This window comes from Mandrillus leucophaeus, unplaced genomic scaffold (genome assembly GCF_000951045.1).
Source record: "Mandrillus leucophaeus isolate KB7577 unplaced genomic scaffold, Mleu.le_1.0 Scaffold250, whole genome shotgun sequence".
Classification (NCBI taxonomy): Eukaryota; Metazoa; Chordata; class Mammalia; order Primates; family Cercopithecidae; genus Mandrillus; species Mandrillus leucophaeus.
The window spans coordinates 1,090,463-1,116,303 of record NW_012102588.1 but is presented as its reverse complement, the minus strand read 5'-3'; the positions used below and the strand labels follow the sequence as shown (position 1 = coordinate 1,116,303).

Genomic DNA, 25,841 nt, shown 5'->3' with positions numbered 1-25,841 from the left:
TGAAGTGCCTACTAAGTTCCTGAGGCTGTGCTAGGTGCTAGCATAGATACATTGGTTATAGTTCCTGCAACCACAGAAGTCAGGGATGATTGAGAGAGAATGTATGATGATGCTCTAAAGATAAGAACAGCTTCATCAAACACTAACCTTTAGGTTATAAAAAAGTATACTTTTCAGGGAACATCTGAAAAACATCTTGGCCAGAGTATATAAACGCAGTTGTATGTCAGCAAAGCAAATGATCACTCTGGGGAGCTATGCAGTTGTTCATCATTTTGGCCACGTCCTTCATAGAGATCTTCCTGCTGGTGGCCATAATCACAAGAGTCTTAACACAGACTGGTTATTTTCCACTCCTCATAAAGCCTGGCTAGAACTACAGGAGCCAGAGGAGAAAAGTGTGCTGATGACTATTTCCTAAGCTATTAAGATTCATGGTTGGCTCACTGATTTAACCACGTGTCACTCACAGTGGACATACACTCAGACAGACAGGAAGCAATATTAAATGTGGTCTTATCAGCTCAAGTCTCAACTAAGAGCCGACGTGATGGATTGTGAATATTTACAAGGGCCATTTAAGTGGGACAGCCCCACTAGATCCACTGAAATAATTGCTTACTGGCAATATACTATAATACATAGACCGAATTTTCCCTGGAGGAGTTATAAAAACCAACCACCCAGTAGAGATGGTCTTTAAAGGTCAAATGAGCTACCACACATCAGACTTCACCGGGAGACACTTAGGCTGGGTTCTCTCAACAGAGAGAGGTCCTTAGCAGAAGCTCTAATGGGCTCTCTAATTCCATTAAAAGTAAACAACACAAGAATCTGCCTTTTCTGCTACATTGTGTTGTCAGCTCCCAGTGAACCTATAAGGGAGGGATTTTATAATAGGGTTGGCATTGTTTTCCTCTTGCGTAGCTGCCTGACCCACTGGCAAAGCACAGTTTCAGTACCTGATGGTATCAATCATAGTCTCGCTGTGCTGCACTCAAAACCCAAATGGTTGAACTTTAACTGAAACTGGGGGTGGGGAGGAGTTTGGGAAGTCATGGAAGGACATTAAAGCCTTAGCTTGGAGACTGATAAGCATTCATTTGTTTCATCTTGCAAACCCAACCATATCTCAGCTCCATGCACAGCAGGCAAATGTGAAAGCAAATTACTTGGAAGTATATCTACAAAGCACTTGTTTGTAAATATGTATTAGAGGGGCTTAAGGAAAAGGTATAATTTCCTCTACCAAATGTTCATCCAAATGTCACGCACAGAAAGTTATTTTTCACTTCGGTGGAAGCCTTGATTATGTAAAAGATGTATAAATGCCATAAACAATCTATCTGTCTCCCAAGCATTAAGAAAGTTACGAATCCTCATATAATATTTTTAAAACCTCACTTACTTGTTTTCCTATAATGCTAATAGCACGTAATTTATATTTTAAGAAAGAATTCATTAGATCAGGTGTATTCAGGCAGATAATAGATACAATTTTAATTTTGTCATCAGTTCAAGGGTTGATTCAGATAGAAAGATTATTTCTAAATGTACCAAGATCTTTCCCAGAAATAGAAGCAGTCTCATGATATTTGGCATTTTTTTTACAAAATCATTTGTTACATATGAATTACAGTTCCCATTTTGTGTTTTCTACCCAAGGCAAGTGACTTTGCTGAAATTATAATACCCCTCAGGTGTACATTATGCATGTAGTAAGATTTATTAAAATAGACACAAATCAATGAGTTTTAGAATTGCTACTTGATTAACTTGATTATTGACTCCTAAAGCTTTTTCTGAGAGCTTTCCATTAAAATAAATGGGCCTACCTTTGATTCAGAAAGCAACTTGGGATTCAAAAAATTGTAACATCTGTGATTTGATACAATGTATTTATTTTCCTCTTTAAACAATTGTATTTTGCACTTTTAAGATGTTTCTCTTTAAAGACTAAGAAAGCTACTTATATCCTGATAATTGAGGTTGAAAAAAGATTCTTTTCCAAGAAATTGCACAGGATAAGCCTCTAAATCACAGGTACAAGGTATATATTAAGAAATAATCATTTTAACATGAGAACACATTTTCGTTTCACAAACAATATATAACTATATAAATGTGCTTTTGCCAGATTCTTCACTCTGTTCCTTTCTTGGTTTTTAGAATTTCTACAGACAGCTTTCTCACATTTTACCTTTTTTCTTCCATTTTGATAGGATTGTATTTGTGTGCAGATGCAATGCCAAATTGAGACAGAAGATAGACTAAAAGTAGACAATATTAAAATGTGAAATCTCAGCTTTGGGCAACCATCTTTTTTTATGCATGTATTCATCAAATAGTGATTTAATGTCTTCTTTCTGTGCTTGGCATCGTGCTGGGAGATGGGAATACAGGATGTAAGCCAGACTACCTGCCCTCAGGGAGCTTGCTATTTTGTTGAGGATATAAGAAATGCCTAGATTTCATAAAATGTACAATGATATAGCACTTTTAGGAAGTACTTTTTAAGAATGTTTATTTCATTTCTTCCTTTCTTCCTGATAAAATATTTATTTTCTCCTCTCAATTCTGCGGGTATGTATGTATACACAGAGATGCACACTTGGTGGACTCACATACTCTACCATAGTTTCCCGTATTCTTTCAGTGCTCAATTTTTTGTTTGTTCTCCTTTCAGAGGCTTTGCTGCCTGCTGTGTGCTCTGCCTTCTGTGCGCTCTGCCTTCTGTGCTGTCCTTGCAGATCATCACACTGCCAGCTCCTTCTTCTCATTCAGATTCAGTCCAATGTCAACTCTGCAGAAATATCTGCCTTGACCATTCCATGGAGAGCTGCCTTTTACCTCTTCTTCCTCCTCCTCTCAACCCGTTGGCCCATGACCAGTGGCAGAGTCTGTCAAATTTCTCTTTTCTCCTCTCTTCATAGCACATACGATTACTTGAAGTTATCTTATTATTTATTTGCTTAGTGTTTAATTATCTCTTTGCTGCATGATGCTGAAAAGCCCTTAAGAGGAGGGTACTTGTCTGCTTCAAGCTCACTGTATTCCCAGTACTAGGCCCATGGTAGACAGTTAACAAATATTTGTCCAGCAACTTAAGAGAAGATAAATTATTTTTCTAAACACAACTTTATCTATGTTCTTGCTTTCATAAGCAATACCTCCTAAGAGCAGAGATTAATATGAGTAGCTGAAGTCAATTTAGTACAGTGGAGTTAGCTGCTCTGACCAGATGTTATGTATCAACAATCATAAATTGAGCATCAACTATATATTAAGCATGAATATCTTCATCAATATCTATCTATCTATCTATCTATCTATCCATCCATCCATCCATCCACACTATGAAGATGCTATATATAGAGGCCATGGGAAATACAGAAGTCTATCTATGGCAGGGCCCTACCCTCAAGGAAAAGGTGGGGGTCCAACAGTATTCACTGTTGTGGAAAGTACGTAATTAGATATTAAATTGAACACTCTAGACTCTGTTTGCTTTATGAAGAGAGAAGGTCAGGCATGGTGGCTCACACCTACAATCCCAGCACTTTGGGAGGCTGAGGCAGGTGGATCACCTGAGGTCAGCAGTTCGAGACTAGCCTGGCCAACATGGTGAAACGACATATCTACTAAAAATACAAAAATAAGCCGGGCATGGTGGTACATGCCTGTAATCCCAGCTACTGGGGAGGCTGAGGCAGGAGAATTGCTTGAACCCGGGAGGCAGAGGTTATAGTGAGCTGAGATCCCGCCATTGCATTCCAGCCTAGGTGACAGAGCGAGACTTCATCTCAAAAAAAAAAAAGAAAGAAGAAGAAGAGAGCTCAACAAGGCAGCTCTTGGGAAGATTTCCTGTAGGAGTCTTGAGACAGGAGAAAGAGAGATGGAAGGGGAAAAAAGCTCACGCTGGCTCTGAAAAAATGTAGAGATCACCCTAATGGAAAAGGAGGGTTTATATCTGGAAAGTGAAGAAAGAACCTGAAAGGCAGGGAGTGGTGAGGAAAGAGGCAGATCAATCTGTTTTTATCACTGTGATCCAGTAATAAGCACTGAATGAGGCCAAGTGTGCATCTCTGAGGCCAAGGCAGATAGAGTTGTGGCCACAGCCTCCAACATCCAAGCCAGAGAGAGGACAGGGTCATGAAGACTGAGAAAAGGTCATTGTGTTCAGTAGTGGAGAGCATCCATGCTACTTCCAGAGGCCAGACCAATGGAAGGGAGGAGAGGAAGGTGATTGCTGGGCAAGTGAGACAGGTCAAAGAGATGGAGAAGAAGCACCTCAGCTAAGGGAGAGATGGGAGAACTGGGAGCGGGCAGCTGGCCCAGCAGACATGCACTTCTGAGATGAAGGAGGCGTCCACACGACAAGAGATGAGGTATGTAAGAGGCTGCAGAGAGGAGTGGCTGTGGGAGTCAAGAGCCTCAGAAGCAGGGGATAAAGGAGATCAACTCACAAGTGAAGTTTTATGAGAGGAAGAAAGAGCTTTCTCTGAAGCTGGAGGGTGAGAAGACATAACAGTGAGACAGCAAAAGAACTAACATAACTAACTCCATTTTTGTTTAAGGGGTCTTTACCCATTCCTACACATAGGCAAGGATGATTTCAGAGCACTGACGTAATATGTGAAAACAGCAGTCATGTAGCTTTTATAACTAATCCTGGGATGAAAGGGGAAGTATGTAAACAACTAACTATGTTTTGTTAAAGATTTTTAGGAGCACTGTGACCTGTTCAAGGACAAGGAAGTTCCCAGCCTCCTCGGACACTCACTGCTGTCCAGATGTCTGCAGTCACTGGTTACCTCTTGATCTCAACCCCCTTCTTGTCCTTCTGCCCTTACTATTGAAAGAGTCTAAAGGTTGTACTGACCTATGATGGTACTTTAGAACATTAGCTCACCATCTTCTTGGTTATGCTCCTTTCTGAATAAACCTGCTTTTCCTTCCACCAACCCTTGTCTCTTGAGTCTGGCTTTCAAGTGGTGAGAAGCCAAACCTGGGTTTGATTATAATGAAAGTAAAGCAAAGCCAGAAAAAAATATCTGCCAGGAGGCTCAAAATGGTGTGCCTGGTGCAAACCCTAGCACTACAGCCTTGGACTCATTGTCTAACCTTTCTGGGCCTCACTTTCTTCTTTTAAATAGGCATAGCAATCCCTACCTTGGTACTGTGACACTTAAATGAAATAATATTTTTAAACTGTAGAGTGTCATGAACATCGAAAGAATTTTACTATCATCAACATTATCTCTCTCCGTTCAGACACTTCGTCTCTCAGCTGGTCCTGTTCTTGAACTCCAAGCTCTCACCCACATGGCAGAGTCAACAAAGTCCTCTCCATTTTACCTCCCTGAATGCTCCTGCCTGGGTGGCCTCCTTAGCATTCCCAGGGTCCCCCAGTTCAAGCCCTCCTTCCTGTAGGATTACTACTTCCTCCCTCTATTGCTACCTTCCAGCCGGATTCTCTCCCTGGGGATTTTGTGAAGCTAACTTCAAATGATCCAAAGGTAGATGAGTTCTGATTTGCATTAATGGAACAAACATTTAATTAAGGAACATTGATTTAAAAACATTAAATCTCTCTCCCCACAGCACTGTGGGAGGGGTTGAATCCCAGGTATTGCTGGGGAGAGCACGGGGAAGTCACTCAGGCAGAAACCTTCACTGCTCTTCAAACTACAACAGTTTCTCCCACTCGGCTCTGTCATGAGCAGATCTTGGGAAGCAACACATCGGGGTGAGGGAGACTTTTGACACTGCGTAATGAGAGATTGGGCTGGTTGGTGAAATAATGAGCTCCCAGGCAGAAGAACTTCAGTACAGATGGAAAGATTAATTCACTCGACTTTTTCAGCATTTATTACATGAAGCTTTCTCTGTCCATGTTTAATATTTAAAACTTGTTTTGAGTTCGCAATACCTGAATATGGTACAAAATCCAAAAGGCACAAAAGGGTAAACTGTGAAAATTACCTCCCTTCCTTGTTCCCCAGCCAGCCAACAATTTCTTGAGTATCTTTCCAGAAACACGTTATGCAAATGCAAATACACATCATTTCCTGTTTACACAAGTGGTAGCATAAAACGCACACAGGTCTGCATCTTGCTTTTTTCACTTAACAATAAAGTCTGAAGATCACTTTCTCTCTCTCTTTAAAAAAGCATGAAATATGGAATGACAATTTCTTCAACATTAGGTTGTTTCCAGTGTTTTCCTGTCATAAACAATGCTTCAATGAACTTCTTTCTACGTGGCTTTTGTTCACATGTGCGTGTATAAATTTACTTCTGAAATTGCTTTCTTCAAAGCAAGGGCAGCCTTCTCAGCAGCATCTTTATAACAGGCGTTTCCTAATTTAATATGCATCAGAATCGCCAGGAGGCCTGGCTGAAACACAGGTTACAGGGCCTCATCCCCAGAGTTTCTAATTCAGTGGGCCTGGGTTGGGAGATACAAATATTTGTGTTTCTAACAATCTCCCAAGTCAGCACTGATGCTGCTTATTGAGGATCACAGTTTGAACAATCACTGCCTAAACCATTGGACTTTGGTGGCCCTCTCTTGTCCTCTTTGTCCTCCTTCTCCTTCCTTCCTTCCCCTTTCTTCTTCTCTGCTCTTATTCACCACCCCTTCTTTCTCCTTCCATCCTTCCCCTTTCTTCTTCTCTGCTCTTACTCACCACCCCTTCTTTCTCCAGCTCCTCTCCCTCTACATTTTCTAAAGTCCCATCCTTCACCCTGTTTTGCCCACCCTCCAATTCTCTCCACAGCAATCTCATCCTTTGTCATGACTTCTATCATCCCCTCTTTACAGCTAACACTAACTTGTCTCCTGAGTGTCACACTCTCCTGAGTGGCGCAGTGCCCTCTCCTTGTGCTTTCCAGGTTCTGCACCTTTGGACACTCCCTTGTTCCCCACTGCACACTCTTCTTCCAGCTTCCTTATGTCTAAGTCCACCTGATCCTGAAAACACACCCTATGTGCCACATCCTTCCTTGTACCTTCCCGATCCCACAGATAGAGGACCTCTCTACATGCTGAAGTACTTAGAACTAAGGTGTAGGGGTGTGTGTGTGTGTGTGTGTGTGTGAAAGAGAGAGAGAGAGAGAAATAAAGCAAATCTGGCAAAATATTAACAATGAGTCAATCTAGGTGAAGGGTAAGTGGTATCAAATGTATTAGTCTTTCAATTTTTCACTTGAAATTTTAAAAAATAAAATGTAAAAAAATAAATAATGGAGCTGCCTCTCTCTTCAGACCTTTTCTTCTAGCACTTTATCTCCCGTAGAGTCACTGTCACTTACCTGCCTTATATTTCAATTATTTACATCTGCATCTCAGTTCCTAGCCTACTCCAAACATTCTCTAAGTGCAGGGATTCTGCCTGGCTTGTTTGTTCAGGACCTCCACCACCTGGCCCAGTGCCTGATATGCAGTGGGTGTGCTGCTTCACAGGAATGATTATTCCCTTGTCAGAGGTGAAAGGAGATATTACTACTAGGTCTTTCCAAAACAAAAAGGTGCCATGGAAAAAGCACATGCTTCAGAACCAGACAGCCCAAGGTTAGAATTCCAGCTCTACCATGCACTAGCTGTGCAATCTCAGGTAAGCTAGTTAACTTTTCTGGGCTTCAAATTCCTCATTAGTTACATGGAAATTGTTATTCACTTAAAAATATGAATATTGCATAATGTATATGGAGTGCCTGGCAGAGTGCCTGATATAGGGTAATCGCTGAACAAATATTAGTCATTGTGTATACACGCACACACAATCATTTTATGAAATCCAAGTATGCAGTCTAATTCTCTGCACAATACAATAGTTCGTACATGTTAATTACAGAGTCCTAAGCAAAATTCAGTCCAGAAAAAATTCTAACAAAGATCTAGCCATTGATACCTTTGGTGAGATGCCTTCCAAAGATTATTCCTTTTATATATGAATTAACTCCAGCTTTATAGCTTTTCCTAACATCCATTACCTTATAAAACTGGAACAAAGGCATGGCTTTGTTTAAGTTCAATACCAAAGACTCCAGCAAATGTTTACTTTTCTCTTGTAAGGCTTCCTTTACCCACACCACACCTCAGCAAACACATAAAAATGCCATTTGCCCTGCTTTGCAGTGTGCAATTCAATCTTTCAAGACCCCTCCTAGGAGTATCCCCCAACCCTATTTTTACTTTTGAGACCAAGGGATATGTTTTGTAATATTCTGTAATTTTCCACAAGATTGCCTATTTAAAATCAGGCAATACATTAATTTAGGCAAAAAAATGGAATATAACTTTTTCTTGATCATTAACATCTACCAACCCCATATCATCCTAGACTGTCTTGTAAGCAGAAAAAGAACTCCCCAGTCAAAAGCACTGGGCTGCTGAGGGGCTGGGGAATAAGCAAGGTCATGAACCCACAGGGCACTCAGGAATGTAGTTTCCTTCAGACAGTCCTTTGGTTTCCATTTTCATCCTGAAAAACAGTATTTACACATCTTTCCTTCTCCTTTGATATCCAGTAATGGAGTTCAGCAGAACAAGAACGCTGTCCATTTAGGAACAGCCCTTCGGAAAGCATGATTCGTTAAGACTACCGAAACTTTAATTTTCAAAAGAGCTGGCTTGGCACACAATGGAGGCTCAATAAAAACTGATTAAGCAGTTTAGACCAAAAAGGAAGAGAGACAGAGGGAGGGAAAGGAGAAAAATAACACATTTGAGACAACTTAATGGATTAGCCATGATATGGTACTGAACACAAGCCAGACTTTCAATTAGTATAACCTTATTTTTCACCCAAAGAGACTGAATAATTTGCAGTATACGAGAAGTTAGAACACCTGTGTTTTCTCCAATTTATTCCTTTTTCATAAGCTATGGCCAAAGCCCTGCGGTTCTCACCATCTTATCTTTCAAGCTACTGAAATTGAGATAACGAGGACACAGAGCTGTTTTTCCTCTCTAATAGCAGCTGCTGGAGCAGAAAGCTAGGCTTGGCTTGCTCACCTTGAAAAGACAACACTGAGAGAGGAGGTGAGCGGAGGAAGTAAGAGGAGGAAGAGAGTTAGGTTTTCTACGGAAATAGTAAGCCAGCCTATATGATGGCTCTAGTCACATCTCACAACATGAAGCCAGTTCACTGTCGTCACCATGACCCAGGCCACATCAGATGCACTCCTAAGTCCAGGGCAGCTGTCAGGCAGTGCTGGGACATTTAAATCAACTTCATTTTCTCCTTTAAAAATGGATTTACAAATACAGATGAGAACATTTTACTTTCAACTTGCACTTCTAGTTTCCTCTCACCAGCCAGCTCATCTTAGCACATCCCTGTTTACCTCCCTGAGACAGGCTCTCAGTTCTTAGACGATATGTACTTGTTAGTATTAAAGCAAAATCCAACAGGAAGGCAATGGGGCAAAACTATTAATGCAAATAGGACCCAGAGGAAATATCAACATGTCTCCTCACCTTGCATTTTCCCACAATTTCAAAAATTACATACACACCTCTTTCGTAAATCCAATGCATTTGAAGCATTCCAAAGAGAACCAAGATTACAGGAATCTCTCTTTAAAAGGAAAATTGGCTTATGCGTAAGTAGTCATTTCCAATTACCATCCTGGTAAATGTGAGGATTTGTTTGTTGGATTTCTTAAGTTGCGCATGTAGAGTGGAGGGTCACCGTATGCCTCCTGCAAGTTTCATCTTCTCTGATCATAATCCTCATTTTTGTTTTGGAAATTTTTTAGTGCTGTGCTTCTTGCATGGTTTTGCAAAAAAAAAAAAAAAAAAAGAAAAAAGAGCAAGGAATTGCCTCCACTATTCATAACAGAAGAAATATACTAGAGAAAGGTGTAAGAGATCGTGTAAATGAATAAAAATGAAATTCAGGATACCAGGGAAAGGAGCTGGAGAGAGATGGGGGAAATGAAGAATAAATGTGTAAAGGCATGGAGAAGAAAACACTGATATGTCTCAGCACTGTAATTGAAAGCATGCACTAATCTTTGCAGAGGATCTCACTAGTGTTAGGCTAATCAGCATGCAAATGCTCCATTGAAGAGTGCAAGGAATTTTCACTCCCACATCAGTTCCGGTCAATATGTATGATACGGACAGGTGATGTACCAGGGTAACAGAAGACGTGGATAGGGAGAGCCCTATGTGCTGGAAGTGCTGGACCAGCAGGCCCATTTTTGTGGGGAAGGAGAAAGTGTGGCATGAGGACAGGGCAGGTGGCAAAAGCAGGCTGGCCTGATTGAACTGCTTTGCTTGAGGAAATGGGGTCAGCCACTCATTTTCTTTCTTTCTGGATGCGCACAGTTTGTCCCCTATAGATTGCTTGAAGAAGGAAAATCATAGCTTGCTTTGGTTTAAACAAAAATCAGATTTCTCTCTATCAGGATAGTCAACAGCATGGGCTCTGGACTCATAGGGCCCTGAGTTCTAAATTCACTTTTTCCATTTGCCCAATCTTGCAGGGCCTGATACGTTGAGAGGTCATATTTAGTGGAATCAGAATCTGAGAGGCCCAAGAAGATTATCCATGATGCCTCTTAGACTCTTGCTCCCTTCCCCACCTTCATTGGGTTTCAGCCCTGCCCACCTCCAATCTCATTAGGAAAATTTATTAACAGAGATAAAAACAGATGCCTTACTTTGTCCTTGGCCCTTTCAAAAACTGCAACAACTTCCTGTCTGGAAGGTCCTCCCCAATCCCAAAATGCAGGAAGAACATTTGCTGATGCTCTAACAAAGCAGAAGGGTAGACAAACCAATACCCCTAAGTCCTCTCCTGCAACTCAACACATAGCGGAAGCGGGGAGTGGGATACACATGGCTCAGGAATGTAATCATTCTGCTTCTGAAAACGGAGGCACTGGCCTAGAAGGCAGCAAAGAATAACCCTGGGAGATCAGAGTTTTATATTATTGAATTATAATGGACTTTTCTAAAAATCATAAAGATCGGAGATGGCTAGTAGTAGATTTATTTGTCAGCATGATTATTTAGTGTGATAGTGAGAGGTGACAACGTGCTAGTAGCCCTCGCTCCCTCCCGACGCCTCCTCGGCCTCAGTGTCCACTCGGGCTGCACTTGAGGAGCCGCGCGGGGTCCTCCAGCACCGCCGCGCTGCGCTGGAATTCTCGCTGGGTCTCAGCCGCCTCCCCAACGGGCGCCGCCCCCTGCTCTACGGCGCCGCCTGATCCCACCGACCACCGGATCCCATCAACCGCCCTATCCCATCAACCGCCCAAGAGCTGAGGAGAGTGGGCGTGAGGGGCAGGGGACTGGAGGGCAGCTCAGGCTGCAGCCCCCCTGCAGCATCCACTAGGCTAAGCCAGCTGGGCTCCTGAGTCAGGTGGGGAGTTGGACAACTTTTATGTCTAGCTAAAGATTTGTAAATGCACCAATCAGCACTTTGTGTCTAGCTCAAGGTTTGTAAACGCACCAATCACTGCTCTGCGTCTAGCTAATCTAGTGGGGACTTGCAGAACTTTTGTGTCTAGCTAAAGGATTGCAAATGCACCAATCAGCACTCTGTGTCTAGCTCAAGGTTTGTAAACGTACCAATCAGCACCCTGTCAAAACGGACCAATCAGCTCTCTGTAAAATGGGGCAATCAGTTCTCTGTAAAATGGACCAATTGGCATGATGTGGGTGGGGTCAGATAAGGAAATAAAAGCAGGCTGCCCACGCTAGCGCTGGTAACTAGTTGGGGTTCTCTTCTGATTGTGGAACCTTTGTTCTTTTGCTCTTGGCAATAAATCCTGCTGCTGCTCACTCTTTGGGTCTGCGCCACCTTTATGAGCTATAACGCTCGCTGTGAAGGTCTGCAGCTTCATGCCTGAAGCCAGTAAGACCAGGAAGCCACCGAGAGGCATGAACAACTCCAGACATGCTGCCTTTAAGAGCTGTAACACGGTGGAGGTCTGTAGCTTCACTCCTGAAGCCAGCGAGACCACTAACCCACCAGAAGGAAGAAACTCCAGACACATCGGAACACCTGAAGGACAAACTTCAAACACACCATCTTTAAGAACTGTAACGCTCACCGTGAGAGTCGGCGGCTTCATTCTTGAAGTCAGCGAGACCAAGAACCCACCAATTCCGGACACAATGGTAGTGAACAGTTTCAGTGAATCCTGAACTAAGGTCATTCTAAAAGGCTTGGAGGCAGAGCAATTTAAAAAGATATTCATAGAAAGAAAGCTTTTTTAAACCTTATGTATTATAAACCAAGGAAGGGTGAAGCGTAGTGACATGGAGGAATTGTTACAGTGTTCCAGTGAAAAAATCCGAAAAGGAAACATGTTCCTGAAAGTCAGTGCAAAGCACTAAGCATCTTTAATGCTCAAGTAATTCTTCCCTGTGGTCACATGAGGGAGGTCTTTGTAGCGCACCAAGATTGGTTTAATCTTAAAATCATTGTGAACAGAGAAAACAGCCCTGGACGAAAATAAGGGGCCCAGTTTCAAGACTCCTTAGAAATCTAGGAGAAAAGGAAGTCTGTAATTAGGGTTTGCTACACTCTGCTCTGGGGGTGATGTCATCACTTGCAAAAGGCAGTGCTCGGTGCCAGGAATCTGAGCTCACAGCCCTTTAATAACTCACTAGGGTCTGGCGTGGGAATTCCTCATCTTAGGGATTAGTGACCAACAAATCTACTTCTTAGGTGCCAGTGTTTGGGTAAGGAGAGAATGAAAATTTAAAAATTCTTGTAAATGGGAGTCATGTGAAAGAATATGACACAGAAGTCCTCCCATTGGGATCATATGGATGGGATCTTAATCTACACACACACATATGTGCACACACACAGTTCCCATTGTTTTGTGGCTTTTTTTTTTCCAAAAAAAAAAAAACGGAAGTAAAAAGCCAGTTACTTGGGTGCCAGGGCTAGAATCTGGTGGTCTGAACCCCTTTTCAGTGCTCTTTCTGCTGCCACACACTGGGCCCTGCCCACCATCAATTTCCAAGCAGTGACAGTGTGAACACTCAGAACCTTGTCCACCTGGATATCAGCAGTCCAGGGACACCTGTTCACATTACACAGGCTTCCAGACTGCAGAGACCCTGAGGACAAAAGCCGATCCTGTTGGAGACTATTTCTGCTGCAAAGACTCTGTGTCACAACCAGCAAAACGGGTTCTGGGTTGAAGAACTCTGCAATAGTTCTGCGAGAATCCGCCTGCAACGGACACTGCAAATCTGGAATTAATCCCCAAACCTCGTTTTAACTAATAGCTTTAACACCTTCCCTGGGAAAATGTTTTCCTATAATTTAATTAAATTAAATGATTAGAGTTTCATGTCTTTCCTTTTTTTCTGTTCATGCTAAATGAGAGGTAGAAATAAAATGTAAGTCAGCAATGAAAGAAAATATATGCTTTGGAAAAATCCATAAGCCTTATCATCAGGTCTTGATTATAGATCTGTGGCAAGAATACCAAATACTGGATTGGTTTTTTTGGTTTTTGTTTTTTAAATAAATGCATCAAAACCTAAATATCCAAATAAAAACTATCCTTTAACATAATCATCTTGGGAAGACATACAGGTTTCTCCAATGATGCTGCCATGGCTTTAAAGCATATTTAGAAGGTCTCCTCTGATATGGCCGGCTCCAAAGATGATATATAAAACGTGGTGCCAAAAAACCCCTCATTCTTAATCCTCAGGTGGTATTATCCAGCTTGTTGATATGTATTCACATTTGGATCGAGGTGGTTTCTGGTGTTTTGTTTTTTTTTTTAACATCTTGAAAGACCAAGATTTACCACTGTTGTGAGCATTCAGAAGAATGTCACAGATTCCCTCTTCAGCAGTGGGGACACAAATCAGTGCCTGGCCTGCTGCAGCTGCAGCACCATGAGGACCAGGCCAAAGGAGCCAGGGAGCCAGGGAATGCTGGTGGCCTTGCTTGCCCCATTCCTCTGAGCTCCGGGCAGAAAGACTGAACCTACCTACGGCTTCAACCTGCTTTGTGTCACTACCCTCCTAAATGCTGAAAGGCAGTGAAGAGCTAATCTGCATATCAGTTGCCTGGGGGGCATAGTTGGGCATGAAAACTCAACTGTTCACCAGGGCTAGGCAGGGAAAATTCCAGAATGGAGAATGCTAGAGAAAGCCATAAAGAGCCCAGTACCTTATTAGAGTCACTCATCACCTTGCAAACACTAGGGCTTAATGGTTGCCAGAATCTTCAATTATCCAAGAGACTTAAAAACCTGGATTTTTAAAAATAATAATCTTCTGATTATTTAATGTGGGCCAAAAAATGTTAAAATTTTAAATAGAAGTACAAAAATGCATAACACACACATACATATATGCATTCTGTGGACCATCTAAAGGCTGCAGGCCACAAGTTTGTGTCCTCTGGACATACAAACTAAAATATCATGTGATACTGAAAGGGCCTGCTGCCCTGAAGCCTAGGAAAGATTTGTGTGCAGATGTTACCAATGGGAATTTGAAAGCAAATGCAACTATTCGTGACAGATAGGTCCGCAACACGAAGATCACAGACACTTCCACTGTGAGAGGGATGCCTTCTTGCTTTGTTGAAAACCTCTTTTTCAACAATCGTGCAATTTTGCCTTTTGTAGTCTGCTTATTATAAAATCAATGATATTTTAGAGAAATGCCTTAGGCTCCGCAGATTAAAAAAAATCCTCTCAGCCTTTCTAATGAAGTAGATTTAACTTTTATGGTTTCTCTTTAAAAGCTCTTCAGTAACTAACACAGGAACAGGAAACCAAACACCTCATGTTCTCACTCATAAGTGGGAGCTGAACAGTAAGAACACATGGATACGGAGGGGGAACATCACATCACCAGGGCCCGTGGAGGGGTGGGGGTCTAGGGAAGGGAGAGCCTTAGGACAAATACGTAATGCATGCAGGGCTTTTACTTCTTGCTTTGTTGAAAACCTAGATGATGGGTTGATAGGGGCAGCAAACCATCATGGTACACGTATATCTATGCAACAAACCTACACGTTCTGCACTTGTATCCAGGAACTTAAAGTAAAATAAAACATTAAGTGCTCTTCCATAGTCTGGAGAAAAATATTTGGAACTTTTTTCATTACTTATTGATTAACCCAAACCTCAAACAATTGCTGCCACCAAGTAATAGTCACTTAAAATATTATTAATGAAGCTAAACAAATTTTGCAACATAAAACAATGCAATATAAAATATCCTCCACTGTCATTTTTCAAAGCATATGTGAGCTTAAACTTGTCTGCTCTGAGCAACATGGTTCATACACATGCATACTCACATGTACACCCACATGCACAGGCACACACATTTAGACAAGGAAAGTAAGTTCCTGCTTATGGTGGATGAGTGGTATGGAATGAACTGGGCTGGAAGGTCAACTCAACTCCACATTAACTATCTCATTGGTTTACTACAGAGCCTGAAGCTTCCATCGTTAAACTGTCCCTTCTAGGTTAGGCATTTCTATAAAAGGTTCCTATTGAAGCAGAACAGTTAAAACATTCACCCACTAGCACTCATTATCACAGATTGCGTGATAATGAAAATTATGGTAATGATTACAGCTCATAGTTATAGCTTGCCTTAACATTTGCTTTGTTGTTGTTGTTCTTGTTGTTGTTGGTGGTGGTGGTGGTGGTGGTGGTATGTGTGTTTAAGACAGGGTCTTGCTCTGTTACTGAGGCTAGAGCACAGCGGCATGATCATGGTTCATTGCAGCCTTTACCTCCTGGGCTTGAGCAATCCTCCCACCTCTGCCTCCTGAGTAGCTAGGACTTCAGATGCATGCCACCCTGCCCAGCTAATTTTTATATTTTATTTTGTAGACATGGGGTCTCCCTACTTTACCCAGGTTACTCTTGAACTTCTGGCCTCAAGGATCCTCCCACCTTGGCCTCCCAAAGCGCTGGGATTATAGGCATCAGCCACCATGCCTGGTCCTTTAATACTGATAAGACACTTCCAGGTACATGACCCCATTTTCTTCCCAGGGACTCTGACATAGGCCCTGCCTCTCCCTGGTTACACTGTTGCTCAGTTACTGTTTCCCAGGCCTCCCTCGCAGAGCACTGGATCATCCATCGTGGTTTATGCCCTCAGCATGATGCTGGCTGCAGCAGAGACATTTGGAAATCTATGTGTTTGTCTGCATGCCAGAACCGAGGCCCAGAGAGGTCGGATAACTTGCTCAGGATGACTCAGTGGCCATCCTAGACCTGTGCCGTCACACAGACTGCCTCTTACTAATCAGGTCCAGCAGTCTAGCCTCTGAGAGAACAGGGAACGATGAGAAAGGGCAAGCATTGGTTGGAATAAGGGGGCACTAGGCAGGAATGTGGGAAAGGTGCAGATAGCCCTGAGCACAGGAGCACAGTGTTCTCAGGAGAGGGGAGGGGCAGGGAGAACGGGGCTTGGGTAGCCGAGGAGATTAACAAAGTGCCAAAAGCACATGGCTTGGGTAGGAAACTTTAAATGAAGGAGGAGTGGACCTTAGAGACACATTTGCCTACAGTTTTGTGTGGGACCAACCTTGCACCCCATGGCAAGGTCTGCTTCCTTTCTGGGAGGCACTGAGACTGAGCCACAGAAACTTCTCCAGGCTGTACGGGCACTCGATCACCATTTGCCCACTTGGGCTGCCTTTCTCAGGCCTATTCTACATTGTTTTATACTTGAGTGAAATGAGACACTGGGCAATTCTTCTTCTGTAGCCGTGCCTGCAAACTCCCAACCCATTTCCTTTCTCACCCAGCCTTCCCCCTGCTCTCAGACAATAAAGCATTGACCAGAGCAGTGTACATTGACCTTTTCATTTGCTTGAAGACAAACTCTTCTAACACCCTCCTAGATGGTCCAGAACTAAACCAAAAAACAAGCTTATGTTTCATCTGGCACCTTCCCATGAGTGCAAAATAAGAATCAAGGATCAGACGTGAAGGAACACAGAAAGAAGAGTGGGCATAGCAGAACAGTTTGGGGTTTTCATAAAATCAGAGACTCGTGGCCGGAAAGCAAATCTGCCTTCTTTTATCCAAACTGGTGCAATAGTGGACGTCTCTCTCAGGGCTCACTTCACCACAGATTTTGCCTTTGTACTTCTTAACCATGTGTGCACCCCGAAAAACAGAAGAAGGTTAGTGAAGCAGCCAACATTAAACAAGTGGCTGAAGGTCACACTGGTGGCCACACTTCCATCAGTAGAGCTCAGGGACCTGCAGCCTGCTTCCTGTATTCCATCCTTCAACCAGCTTAAGCCTGGAAGGGCTATGGGGTCAGCGGTCTGCCCAGTAGCTTACCTACGAACACATCAGCTCTGAGCTCCTCCCTGTGTCTGGAGGAGGCTGCACGGAGAGGCCTTTGGGGAAATCTGCACTGCAGAGAGAAAAGGTTTTCTGGCCTCATCTTCCCAGCTCCAAGTGCTAAAATGAAGCCTGGGGCCTGAAGGATTTGGGTGGGACATGCAACTTGGCTCATTACATTCTACAGGAAGCTACAGAGGAGCACGCTCCCTTTTCTCCCTTACCCTCCGCAAAGGCAAAAGATGAAAGATTCGTTTTCTTTTCAATAGGAGGCTACCGATAGAGGCTTTTAAAAAAGAATAAACTGCAGAGGATGGGCACGTTATTAGGAGGTATGAACGATGAATCAATGCTATTTTGTCACTCACCTTCGCCTCTTCATTCACGTCCCAGGTAAAGGAAACAGCATTATACGCAATCTCTTCGATGTTTCCAATCGTATTAAAGCTCTCCTTGTAATCAGCTGTAACATTAAAAAAAAGAAGCTTTTAAAGCAGTAAGAGTGACTTGGTGACATGTACTGAACCATCATTTTCCAATGGGTAAATTTAAACTTTGCTTATTTTTCTAGCTATCTCCATGCTAACAGTTAAGGATTGGTGCTTACTTATGTTCTTTTACTAATACTTACTCTGTAAGAATGTAAGCGTATTCCTCTATTAAAAGAGTAAAACTAAGCAAACCAATGTTCTTAGTTAATTTGTTCATTAGTTTCATGTTTTACTAGTTTTATAAAATTATTAAGGTTTTCTCTTTTCTCCCAAGCCCCATGTCACCTACCCACTCTCCCTCCTGCTCACTTTTCTGCCACTTAATTTTACTAGAAGTACCAGGGTACTCCATACAGAATTTTTTGTAGAACAGAATATTCTGTTTATCAGCCAGGCAGTGTCATCAGGACTTTAGTTAAAAAATAATAATAATAAAAAATAATAAAAAAATTTCAGGAGACCACAGTAAAGTTTTTTTAAAATTTCTTTTTGGAGCCGGGTGTGATGGCTCACACCTGTAATCCCAGAACTTTGGGAGGCCGAGGTGGGAGGATCACCTGAGGTCAGGAGTTTGAGACCAGCCTGGCTAACATGGTGAAACCCTGTCTCTACTAAAAATACAAAAATTAGTGGGGCATGGTGGCACATGCCTGTAATCCTAGCTACTTAGGAGGCTGAGGCACAAGAATCGCTTGATTCTCGTGCCTGGAAGGCGGGGGTTGCAGTGAGCCAAGATCGTGCCACTGCACTCCAGCCTGGGTGACAGAGTGAGACTCCATCTCAAAAAAAAAACTTTTTGGACTTAGCTATGGAGAGTTGAGTTAATCATACTTAGTTCACTGTCAACATTGGTCTATTCAAGGCCTTCTCTTATTTTACAGCTTTATTAGGTTACTATATATTTCTTTTTCTTCCTATTATCCTTCCCACAAATGCAATAGCTATGAATGTGTTAATATATATTCTTGTGGAATATATTGGTTTGATTTGCCTGTGTACGTAGCTTTAATTATCATAAATTCTGTTGTTCTATGACTAAAGTTGCCAGATTGGGCAAATATTTGGGATATACTTATCTTCAAAATGTATTCATTATTTACAAGAAATTCAAATTTAACTGGCACCCTGTATTTTATCTGGCAATCCACACTATAGACCTTTTCGGATCTAACCTTACTGCTAGTTGCATGCCTGTTTCTAACTGTGGCTGCAGGGACCGTCGACCACAGTTTACTTATCCCCCATCCCAGAGATGGACCCTTCAGTGGTCTCTGCTCTCTGGTACAGACAACTCTATGACAAAAATTCATATTCCTGGGAGCTGAACTGATGGCTGATCACATAAAAAGCTACTAAATGTGCTCTTCAGGACAGCCCTCCAGACTCAGTCTCCAGGATGGATGAGCCAGTGCAGCCTCCCACCAGAACTCTATTTCCCTCTTTCCCCCTACTTTCTTGCCAATCTGATGAGCACAAGGCAGCATTCCACTGACAATATATTCACACTTCTTCTACTGCTTTTAAGTTCAAACATCTCTTCTCACACAGGATAGCCAACCAGGTGTCTCCTTACGGAGACTGCTTACTAATGTCCTTTGCCGTGCTTCTGTGGTTTCCCCCATGGAAATTTTAAAGCCAAACTACATGTTTACATTTTAAATAAAGCACTCACTTCAATATAAAAGCATGTGTGGCCACCACAGGAGAGTCAGAGATCATGAACAAATAAGAAAAATATTTAAAAGCAACCACAATCTTCTCATCCACAAATAACCAACTATAAACAGATCTGTGGTACACTTTATCCTTCCTATCTTTCTCTCTGCTTCCCTTTCTCAAAAATATGTAAACATTTTATACAATACTATAACAGTTATTTCTTAATGTATTTATTTTTGCCTAACACATCATCAGCATCTTCCCATGTCAATAAACTGGTGTAAAATTACTTTTAATGGCCAAATACCACTAAATTGAATTATGTGCCACGACTTTATTTTGCTTGTCTCGGCCAGATGATGTCCAATACTTTTCTATTTCAAATAATGTTTTATTTTAATTATCTTTGCAGCTAAAAATGCATATACGCTTAATTGTATTTCATTAATATGTATTCTTAGAAGTGAAAGTAGCAGGTCAAAGGAAAAAAAATTTAAGGCTTTTAATTCATTTTGTCGAAGTGTTCCTGCAAAAGTTGAAACAGTTGATGTTCACAGCAACAGTACACATGTTGTTGTTTCCTCAAAATGTTGCTTTCCAAACTGATATGCAAAACATGGTGACTCATTAATTTAATTTATAATTTATTGATTGCAAAGGAGGTTGAACCAGCTTTCATTTTGTTTTTGACTCTCTGTATTTATTTTTTTCTCTTTGTTTCATTTATTTATTTTTTTTTATTTTTTTATTTTTTGAGACAGAGTCTCACTCTGTCACCCAGGCTGGAGTGCAGTGGCGCGATCTCGGCTCACTGCAAGAGCTGCCTCCCGCGTTCAAGTGATTCTCCTGCCTCAGCCTCCCGAGTGGCTGAGACTACAGGCACCTGCCACCACGCCTGGCTAATTTTTTGTGTTTTTAGTAGAGACGGGGTTTCACCATGTTAGCCAGGGTGGTCTCGATCTCCTGACCTCGTGATCCACTCGCTTCGGCCTCCCAAAGTGCTAGGATTACAGGCGTGAGCCATGGCACGCGGCCCTTCTCTTTGTTTTAAAAATGTATTTATTTATTACAACACTTCCTGCTCTGTTCTTTGCGTATTTTTTTCTTAGGGTATTCAGTTTTCTTACTGATTTTGAAATAAATAGTTAAAGCTAAAAGAGAAAACAAAAAGCAAAGAAAACAAAGAAAAACAATTTTATATCTTTCAAATTTAGAACAAGGTTATACGACTATACTTGGGATGATTTTAAATATAAACCTGTGCTTCCAGCAGGCCAGCTAAACTCTTAAAATTTTGAAGAGAAAAGAAGACCATTGAATTCAGATCAATTGAAGTCATTGATTCTTTATAGCTAATTATTCTAAAAGATAGTCTTGCAACTTTGAAGTTTTAAATACACATTTAAAAACAAGCAGCTTTTAGGTGAAATGTAAAAAAGAAAGCAAATGTTATATCTAGAAATAAAGACAAACCAAGAAAATTTGGTCAAACATGTATCCTAGCTCTCATGAGTTACAACATTATGAGGTTTTATTTCCCATAGCTTCTCCACATAAAAAATGTCTTCCATAAAAAGCATATTAGCTCAAATAAGAAAAGAATTTCAAAAACAAATGCAATATAGATCCAAATAAAATACTCTAATCTTGTTCAAGGTCCCTGTCAGTTTCTATCACCTTCACTTAATCAACAAATGTATTGAGGAAATATTTACCATGAGCCCTCTATGTGCCAGGCAGTGTCCTCATGCTTGAGAAACAGCAAGAAACAAAACTAGGTCCCTGATCTTTTTGGCTCTTTCAGTCCCGGAAAAAGAATATAAATAAGTATATAGATAAATAAATGAACAAAACAATTATCCTTAAGCTGCTTTTTTATGCCCAAAACAAAAGGATAGTAAGACTACTTTTTATTGGGTGGTTCCATTACCTTGTATATGTCCTTCATGGCATGTACAAGTATTTTATTTATTAGTTTACTATTTATCACCAGCATTTCTCATTAGTTGTACATGTTATATGAGGACAAGGAACTTATCTTAAATACTGCTGCTTTCTCAGTGCTTAATATCATACTCATAGGATGTGCTCCATAAGTTTGTTCAGTGAATGAATGGACGGATCCTTAGGCATTCTAAACAAGCAAGATAACTAAGAGACTAATGTCATGTACTCCTCTCCAGCCTTATACCATACAAGAAATGTCTGCTCATCTCTACCTTTTGTGTTCAGTCTCTACAGGTGGTACAATAGCTTTGCTCCCACTTCACGACTGTCAAAGTCTTCCAAGAGACTAAACAGCTGATGCAAACCGATGTGACTTCGTCCACATGCATAGTTGTCTGACAAATAAAATGCTAATAGTTGTGCCTCTGGTTTCTGAAAGCTGGGTGAATGTCCTTTTGTGAGTGTTGTATGCTTAAGAGTTTATGGCCCACGGTAGGAATGGAAACTCAGTGACCTGGTGCTGAGCCTTCCTCAACTTATTTTCTCAAGAAAGTTTCTCAAACCCAAATGTTGTCAATTTTGACAGCTATAGTCAGGAAAAGGCATAGTCATGAGCTGCTCTGCCAGTTTCCTTGAGCTGTCATCACTAACCACCATAAACATGGTGGCTTTGAACAACAGGAATATTTTTGCTCATAGTTCCAAAGGCCAGGAGTTTGAAATCAAGCTGTGCCATGCCAGCAGTGTGTCACTCCAATCTCTGCTTCTGTCTTCACATGGCCTTCTCTTCTGTGTCTCTGCATCTGTTCCCCATTCTCTCTCTCTCTGTCTCTATTTTATTTATTTATTTATTTTGATACAGACTCTCGCTCTTATTACCCAGTCTGGAATGCAATGGCTCACTGCAGTCTCTGCCTCCCGGGTTCAAGTGATTCTTCTGCTTCAGCCTCCCCAGCAGCTGGGATTACAGGCACCTGCCACCACGCCTGGCTAATTTTTTTGACATTTTTAGTAGAGATGAGGTTTCACCATGTTGGCCAGGCTGGTCTTGAACTCCTGACCTCAGGTGATCTGCCTGCCTCAGTCTCCCAAAGTGCTGGGATTACAAGTGTGAGCCACCGTGCCCAGACTGTTCCCCCTTCTAAGGATTTGTCATTGGATGTAGGGTCCACCTTAATCCAGAGTGATCTCATCTTGAGATCCTTAATCACAATCTGCAAAGATCTTTTTCCCAAATAAGGTCATATTTACAGGTTCTGGGAGTTAGGACGAGGACATATCATTTTCGAGGGTCCCTCTCTACCTCCTACATCTGGGATTCCTTCCTGTGATTAGAACTCATGTGACCTGAGTGAATGGCTTCTTTTTGCAATGATGGTTACCATAGCTAAAAAATAATCATCCCTCTTTAAACGAATTATAAAACACATCATTGTGAACATATTGAATTTCAAATGGACTTTTTTTTACCCTAAAAAAAGTGACAAGGCAACATAAAAACTACACATTTTAAATACTAGTTTGTAAACACAATACTAACATCTACCTCGTGTGGATAAGTGAACAAATAGGAAAATGGCTTAATATTTTCCAAAACAGGCATGATGCAACAATATTATTATTGGCCGAAACAGGTTTTAAAAAATTATGCTGGCTGGGCGTGGTGGCTCACTCCTGTAATCCTAACACTTTGGGAGGCCGTGACAGGCGGATCACCTGAGGTCAGGAGTTCAAGACCAGCCTGGCCAACATGGTGAAACCCCATCTCTACTAAAATACAAAAATTAGCCAGGCGTGGTGATGGGTGCCTGTAATCCCAGCTACTCTAAAGGCTGAGGCAGGAGAATCACTGGCACCCGGGAGGTGCAGGTTGCAGCGAGCTGAGGTCACGCCACTGCACTCCAGCTTGGGCAACAGAGACTCCATCTCAACAACAACAACAACAAAAAGAATAAAACCATGGGGAGAAAAAATGGGAGTCTTTTTAATGAAATAAGAGTGAACTTGATCTCATTGTTAATGTCATATGCTGCCAGTGATACAGCCAAAACGTTCAGGGTCTTCTCTAAGGCTGCGTATGTCCTTGGAATCTCAGAGTGAAGTGTATGGGAACACACGGAAATTCTCTAGGGACCTGCTAGGATCCTCCCAAAGCAGAACAAGTGTTTCCAAATTCCCATGGCTGACAGGCTTGAGTGGATATTCTATAATGGTGCTTCTCAAATGTTGCAGGGCACCAGAGTCACCTGGAGGGCTTTGGTAAAATGCAGATTCTCCGCCCACTCTCAGAGATTCTGATTCCATAGGTCTAGAATGTGGCCAAGAATTTGCATTTCTAGCAAGCTCTCAGGTAGAGCTGATGTGGCTGGTCTGGGGACTACACTTAATACTGTTCTATGGCAAATGGAAATGCCAAAATAATTAAAAGGAGCAATTTCATTATTGGATTATTTTGTTGCATTTGGTTCACTCCACACAGTATTAGAAAGTGCTATATTTGGCCAGGCATGGTGGCTCGTGCCTGTAATCCCAGCAACTTGGGAGGCCAAGGCGGGCAGATTATGAGGTCAGGAGTTCGAGACCAGCCTGACCAACGTGGTGAAACCCTGTCTCTGCTGAAAATACAAAAATTAGCCAGGTGTGGTGGTGCGCACCCGTAATCCCAGCTACTCAGGAGGCTGAGGCAGGAGAATTGCTTGAACCCGGGAGACAGAGGCTGCAGTGAGCTGAGATTGTGCCATTGTACTCCAGCCTGGTGACAGAGCAACACTCTGTCTCAAAAAAACAAACAAACAAAAAAAGTGCTATATGTGTCATTAAGGTCCTAAGTCAACTATCAATGAAGTCCATGTGAGAGTTCCTCTTCGCTTCTCAGATTTCCCTTCTTAGGAGGACTAAATACCAATATGGGAGGACAGGCAGTTACCTGCACGGAAAGATTCAAGCACCACCTGCTTCAGGATGTCTTCTTATTCCTATGCCTGGAAGCTCATCCTGAAACACTCCATCCTTTGGATAAAGACATTGTCATCTCCTGGCATTAAAGTGCAAATGCTCTTAGGATAATAACTGCCACAAAGAACTTACAAGCTCGTGCCAAGCCTATGTGAAGCTTTTATCGCCTCTGCTAATCCTGGCAACCACTCTGTGAAGCAGGAATCAGCATCTTCCTCCCACAGAGAAGTTAAGCTGTTTGTGGAAAATCGCGTAGCTGGTAACAAGCCAACCTGAGATCTGAATCCGGGTCTGCTTGATGCCAAAGGCCACACTTTTAACCACTGCCCATATTCGTCTTGCAAATTCAACAATACATTGTCAGTAGATATTGGGATCAGAGTATGTCCTACAATGGCTACTAGTTTGTTGGGAAGCACTAAAGGAGTGTAACCTTGATGAGGCAAAGAGACCGGACATTTTGGGATCACGGCAGATTCCTTGACAAGAAGGACAGGGTTGGGGGTGCTTCAGTAGAGAGGAGACAAACAAGAAAGTATCTCCATATACTGCAAGCACTGTGAAGACTGAAAGAAAAATTCCAAAGATAGCCTTTCTAAGAAAACAAGAGGTGTCTGTGTTGGGGAAATGATGATAAACTTTGCAGTGCTTCAGCAAAGGGCTGCTGAGGATGTGTGAAAGTGCAATGCTTTGTGTTTGTGTTTCTGGCAAGTTATATTTGGCACAGAAATTCTGGGATCCAATTCTATTTGAATTGTTACGGTGAATCTTTTTGTTATCTTTTCTATTTTTTATCTTTTGCATATAATCACTGGCCTGTTAATAGGTTTTTAAATTCAGACTTCTGGAGGCTGAGCTTTCTTCAGACTGACTGTAGGTGCAAGTGTGATTCTGGAAATCCCGTCAAAGGCAGTGTTAATTCCTCCACCTTAATTAGGCTTCACACGCTTGGTAAATTATAACTACCCCTTCTAATTATTTTTGTATATATTGTTGGAGATTAAAAGGAGTAGCATAATTAATATAAAGATTGCTTCTCTTCTGAAAGGTGCGGATTCTGTCTGGACTAGTGAAATAATGAAGCTGGAATGCTGAAAATGGCTCTGGGCACAATTGCTGACTCAAGGTACATATACCACAGCCTAATAAGATGCTTTTAACAAAAGCTGAGAGCTCGACATAGTTTATATATTTGGGGTCCTGATGCTTACAAGTCTATTTACAGGGTGGCAATCAGGGCATAAAGAGAAAGGAATGGTGGTGGAGACACAGACCTGAATTTAATTTTCCGTCCTTCTTCCCACCAAGCCCTGAGACCTCCGGTGAGTTAACTCAACTTCTCTGAACTTGAAATTTCCTCATCTACAAAATAGAGACAATAGCTAAGAGAACTGGGCCCTGCTAGTCTCATAGTGGAAGGTGGGACCAATAATGGTCTCCACTTTGCACCTCCCACCT

The 25,841-nt window shown here is 41.9% G+C and overlaps 1 protein-coding gene across 3 annotated transcripts in view; it reads right to left on the bottom strand.

Annotated features, from left to right (window-relative positions):
* Nucleotides 1–25,841, bottom strand: part of GRHL2 (grainyhead-like 2 (Drosophila)) — a 199,417-nt gene that overhangs the window by 63,188 nt on the left and 110,388 nt on the right. For all 3 annotated transcript variants that reach the window (XM_011983481.1, XM_011983482.1, XM_011983483.1), the window contains one exon: nt 17,700–17,794. In XM_011983481.1, the coding sequence (XP_011838871.1) occupies nt 17,700–17,794 (95 nt within the window). The remainder of the gene's footprint in view (nt 1–17,699; nt 17,795–25,841) is intronic.